This window comes from Pimephales promelas, chromosome 3, assembly GCF_988280905.1.
Source record: "Pimephales promelas chromosome 3, fPimPro1.hap1.1, whole genome shotgun sequence".
NCBI lineage: Eukaryota > Metazoa > Chordata > Actinopteri > Cypriniformes > Leuciscidae > Pimephales > Pimephales promelas.
In genome coordinates, this window is record NC_142771.1 from 17,104,743 (window position 1) to 17,110,597 (window position 5,855).

Sequence of the window (5,855 nt, forward strand, 5' to 3'; positions counted from 1 at the left end):
GGTAAAAAATCTAGTTGGCCTCTATTCAAAATTCAAAGCTTGTATCCTATTTGGCAACCTTTGAAATTGATCACAATACATCTACTTTTTCCACAACTTACTGTCACACCACTAAATTGAAACTGCCGACGAAATAGGCCTACACATAATTAGAAATTTTGTCATTTTCAAACTGGCCAGGGGCTTATACCAAATAAACGCTGTCATCGTAAGGCAATCTTTTATTTAAAATGGACAGCTTTTTAAAACAGCAATTTTAAGTATCACAGTTTAGGTACATTCATCCATGCTTCAGAAGAAAAAGAGCATTTGTGCCTTTTCACTCGAGCCAGTCTAACGACTAGACAACAAACAACATTAAAAACAAAATAACTGTAGCTACCTGTGCTTGATGTAACAGCTCCTCTGACAACGGAATCCCTTTGAGTTTTGTTTAGGCTACTCGAGTGTGTCCGCATCTATTCTTAGATATAGGCTTCTGTCTAAAGAAGAAAACAACCGGTGTAACATTTATAATAAAATAAAATGATAAAACAGCCTATCGAAAATTACAAAACATAAGGTCGTTAAAAAGTAGGCCAGAACTTAAACGACACCAATAAACTTTGACCAGGCCTACGTGAATATGACAAGCTTACACAGAATGGCCAAATATGTCTTTCCTTATTTCTTTAGCTACACTTTTTTGTTCTTCATGCGAGGTATTACATTGATCTCCCTTACATTTGCCTTATGGAACACGCATTGTTGTGAAACACCGTAGTAAGTTTTGACTGATCACTTCCTCCCGTTAATCCATCAAAAGTAGCAGTTGCATCATTCCACTTGCAACGAATGATAGCTGCAATAATTTGTGCGCTCTTTTTAACCGTCTTACATAACATATTAGATAGTGAAACTTGTGTCAGGGTCCCTCGTCCGGTGTTCTCGAGTCATTCTTTTCATTTTCATCCTGCGATTCTGAAACCAGATTTTAACCTGGCGGTCAGTGAGGTTTATGCTCCGGCTAATCTCCAGGCGGCGCTCGCGAGTCAGGTACATATTGAAGAGGAATTCTTTTTCCAGCTCTAAGAGTTGGTATTTGCTGTAAGGACATCGCTTCTTTCTCCCTGCTTTCGCCGACAGCCAGCCATTTGCAGCGTTTTCTAAAGTCACATCTTGAGACAAAAAGAGAAAGAGAGACAAGGCTATTATTCGGTCGCATTTCACACTTAGCAAATAGCCACTGAGCTTGACGCTCGCGGCCATTACCTGGCAGTGTCCGACATTTTATGACAGGAAATAATGTCAGCACAGACTTCGCACTATGTCTGTGTAGCTTAGTGAGGGGGAGAAAGGGATAAGTAACACATGAGGAGAAAGATAGAAAAAAGATGCACAAGACTAACAAACATTTTATGGTTCAGTTTTGTTGCAATTATCTCAGCTAAAGTGACTTAAATCGTATAGGCCTACTATATTTTGCTAAAATTAAATTAAATTAAATTAATGAATCCTAAGAAAAAAGTTTTAAAAAAATAAATAAAAAAATGATTGGCCTTCACATTCCAAAGGCGTTAAAAGCAACTACCTTTCACCTTTAACGTTTTCATATTTATAATGTAACTTTCAAATACCTAGTTCTATCTCCAACTGTTTTGATAACCCATGGGTTTTCATAATTAAAAAAGTGATACAAAAATACTTCACATTTTATGTAAAATAAATTAACTGCATGCATAACAAAATATTCAAGATATATATGGGGAAAATAGCAAAGAACTGTCAAACCAACACCAAACACACACGTTGTGTTTTTTAATGTTTTATGGGGCCTTGCATAGACATAAGGATTTTTATAATGTACACAATGTATAGTGTCCCTACACTACCCCTAAAACTACACATCACAGAAAACGTTCAGCATTTATACATTTTCAAAAAACATCACTTAGTATGATTTATAAGCCGTTTTACTAAAAGGGACCATATTTTTTTTAATTTTATTTTTTATTTTTTTCATGTGTAGGGATTGCCAGGACACACACACACACATATTAGTGTACATGTAGGCCTCTGCCACGTTTTTTTAGCCCCTAAAACGCAGTAATGGCTGTATTGGTCTAAACAGATAATAATAAAATAGCCTATTATCTAAATGTCTGTTCTAAATACGTTAGTTTCTCTTTAGACATATTCTCCTTATGCTACACCAATCCCTAATACTATTGGCTAAAACCGACAGTTCTAAGGCCAGAAGTCCCTTATTTCTTTTTTTACATCAATAATAAAACCTGTTTTAAAGCAATAGGCCACACCTGGCCCACACTAGTTTCCATTGACAATGGATCCTTCCGCTGTTTTGATGTTCTGAGAAACGACGTGCAATTTAGTGTAATTCGGTGCAATAAATTCATTTTCGAGCCCTGGTTCTCTTTGTGTCTCAATGGCTACACCCTTCAATTGCTTTCGGAAAGGAAAAAATAAAACCTTGTTTTGGTCTTTAACAGGTTTGCTTTTTCCACCGTTATATCTTTTAACATTGTTTACCCACCTTGAGTCTTCTCTTTGTTAGTTTTATCGCGCTCGGTGAAGTCTGTCTGAAGATTATTTGGCTCTATGTCGTCTCTACTTCTCTGACTGATGCGTAGTGTGGTGATGATGCTCCTGCTGGTTCTGCTTTCAGTCCACTGACTTGGGTATTTCGTGCTTTCCATTGCTAAATAATGCGCAGTATCAGGCTTATTGTCAGTTTCTGACCAGGATGGCGTAGAGAAAGACTGACTGGGTAACTGTTGAGAGTCTGAGTTGGAAGACTGCGTCGGGCTGTCTGGATCCAAGTCGGTATTAAGTGATACGAGTTTGTGTCCGGAGTAAAAACACGGTTCTGGGCGATGGTTGTCCGTACCATTCAGAGAGCCCATATCTGTAACGAATCTGCTGAAGGAGGAGATGTCGAGAGGCTGCCTGGCTTGCCCTGTCGGGTCCAGAGTAAAATAGAAGGGGTCCTCTTTTCGACCTGAAGCGGTGAATGGGCACGCGCTGACATGAGGAACCTGGACGGTACTCAAGTGCTCTCCATCCCAGTTCACAGCTCCATGGAGAAACTGGTGACGCGGCAGAGCCATGGCTTACAGAGCCGGGGATGTCTGACTCTGAATCTGCTTTACTCTCTAGAAGGCGATCAAACACACTGGGGTGGTCCCGCTATTTTGGACTTGGCAGTCCAGGGACGTGAGCCTCTGTCCGCCCCACGCAAAGGATCCTTTATACCTGGGCTATCGAAATATTTCCCTTCAGACAGTGTGACAATCACCGCAGAGAAACTCTTGGAGCATGACATTGCTGGAGCATATTTTGGGCCAAGGCAACAGTGTCCCCTACAATTGGCTTTTCAACCATGGCGCTGTACGTTTCCTTCTGCTGCGCGCTCAATTGGGACTGACTGGGGTTCACGGGCAAGCTCCTCCCCTTGCAGAACTGCTTAATTCAAGTGCTTTATCAAGCTTCCATCCCAAATCATTGCGATTTCACCTTATTTATTTTTTAACCAATACTACACCATGGGGAAATTTTGGCAAAAGGACCAGCGAAGACAATCGTAGGCTATTGAAGATAAACATTATAGTCAATGCAAACTAAATAGTACATTTTAGCACTGTCTTTTTAAATTCTAGATGAACGATATGTTTTAAAAAGAATACTGGGTTGAGCACTGGGGATTGCGTTCGGCATTTGATATTGTTACTAAATATTTAACCAAATACCGTATGTTCATTTAATTTGCTGACATCAAAAGTAAAATTATTGTCCTAGCCAAGCCTATATTTTTTAGACAATCTGTAGACTGTCTAAAATGAGCAACAAAAGTAGACACAATGTTATTATTATTATTATTATTATTCACAGTAGCCTAATACATAATTATTAGCTGCCGATATTTAAAAATGTAATAATAGCATATAACAGTGATGGTGGTGGTGATAATAATAATAATAATAATAAATGTATATTACTATAATAATAAGAAATAAATGCTGTCAATAATTAATTAATTTGGTTTCTTACATAACTGCAGCTTTATGGTTATTGCATTTATGTGACTATATTTCTTTTGCAAATTATAGGCTAATTCAAATTTTCTATAAGACGAACAAAATGGTTTCTACAGGTAGAATAACAGCCTTTGTTGGTAGCGTTTATTTTTAGTCAAATATTTTTCAGTAAAATGGTTGTTGAATCTAAGTTTTGTTTCAGAAAAACAAGATGTGACCAAAATATTATTGCAAATGCTCTAAAGTTAGAGCTTTAAAATATTAAGAGTTTGTCCTAACAATCTAATATCTAGATTCTGATAAACAATGTTACATTAAAATGTTTATAGATATGACGAGATGTGAGTCGATTAACTATTCACATGGTTAAAAAAAAGAATGTTGATAGACAAACAATTATTAAAATGCGTCGTGATTAATAAACTAAATATCAAGAAACAAATCCGTAAATGTTACAATTGGTAAAAATAAATAAATAAATAAATAAATACACCTTAAATTGTAGCCTAAAATATTACGGATTATATTATTATTAGATATTAATATAATAATAATATTCCGGCCTAAACGCTCTCTTTGCGCACTGAAAGCACGTGAACCTCAAGGCCAAAGCACGTGCTTCCTCAATTTCAAGATTGGATTTTGTGACAAAATTAGTTTGCTTATGACACAAACCACGAGAAATTAGACGGCAAAATAAACATTTCATTATAGTTTCTTGTTGAACGAAACTCGCTTGTGGATCGGGTTCGTGCGCAACGTTCATTTGTTTAAAAATAAAATACAAATAATTAGGCTATTATCTAAAGCAAACCTACTGATGTCTCGTTTATGTCTTTTTAGTCTAAATGCCAAATATCCAGCAGTCGGTATTGCCAAATTTGTGTAAATCGATTTTGTATTGGGTAATTATTTCTGTGCAAAAAGATAATTCAAGAAATTATTTTGTAAAAAAAAGTTTCATTTGACGACGTATCTGACACACACACACACACACACACACACACACACACACACACAAATTCTCAAATGTTTAACACCGACACATCCTCATAATTTTTCTTAGCTAAATATATTTTAAAAAGGTAGCCTAAAGCTGGACGTGTCATTTACAGAAGAGCAGGCCCACATTCATCATCTGGACATGGTTAATTGTAAAAATATACAATATAAAATTTGTATACAAAACAGTGTAAAAATGTAGCCTACACTTACATTGTTCTCAAGCCGACCATCTTTCACAACTGGACAAAAATAATGGAAAAATGGAATAGGTTTTCACAAATCCAAATCGCTTCTTCGGCGAGAGAAGGCCTTTGGCTTTCCATGTCCTTCTAATGATTGCTTGCAGGTTTGACGTTGACATCACCTGTCTCGAGCAATTGTTTACTTTTCGTCTGGCGTGCTGCACTAAAACTATTCAACATTTTCTAACTGACATGCCTTACGCTTTTTAAGAACATCCCAGAGACCGTGTGCCTTTCTTCATCGACTCCTTTTTACTAACAAATAGCAAGAAAGGAAAAAAGGGAACCTTGTCGAATTTTCCTATATTCTACACATTCCAGTTTTATAATCACAACCAGAATCGCTGGCCCCTTCCAAATGGTGAGAGGATCTTCGGTCAAACTCGTATAACTGTAGCCATGACAACCAAGCCACTCCATTTGCTGTAAAGTTTTACTGCCAAGCCGTCTCTAAATAGCATGTGTCTGTGTGTGTAGGGGAGAGGGGAGTGAGCTAATTCAGTTTTTTCCTCTTAAAGTTCAAGATGTGGTTGAATAATTAACAGATTCTTTGGTCGGATCAGCAAATACTGTT

General features: G+C 37.1%; 1 protein-coding gene across 1 annotated transcript; it reads right to left on the reverse strand.

Annotated features, from left to right (window-relative positions):
* Window positions 1-203: 203 nt before the first annotated feature.
* hoxb10a (homeobox B10a) lies at window positions 204-5,237 on the reverse strand. The gene is made up of 2 exons (XM_039686575.2): window positions 2,534-5,237; window positions 204-1,157 (listed from the first exon to the last, which is right to left on the reverse strand). Exons 1-2 carry the CDS (start codon window positions 3,105-3,107, stop codon window positions 886-888), a joined length of 846 nt encoding a protein of 281 aa, XP_039542509.2. The 5' UTR covers window positions 3,108-5,237; the 3' UTR covers window positions 204-885.
* Between the last annotated feature and the right edge of the window lie 618 nt (window positions 5,238-5,855).

Excerpts from the sequence above, each read along its gene's own strand:
- hoxb10a (XM_039686575.2), bottom strand. The coding sequence starts at position 3,107 with ATGGCTCTGCCGCGTCACCAGTTTCTCCATGGAGCTGTGAACTGGGAT. Across the intron at positions 1,158-2,533 it reads TAACAAAGAGAAGACTCAAG|ATGTGACTTTAGAAAACGCT; the intron begins GTGGGTAAACAA and ends TTTTGTCTCAAG.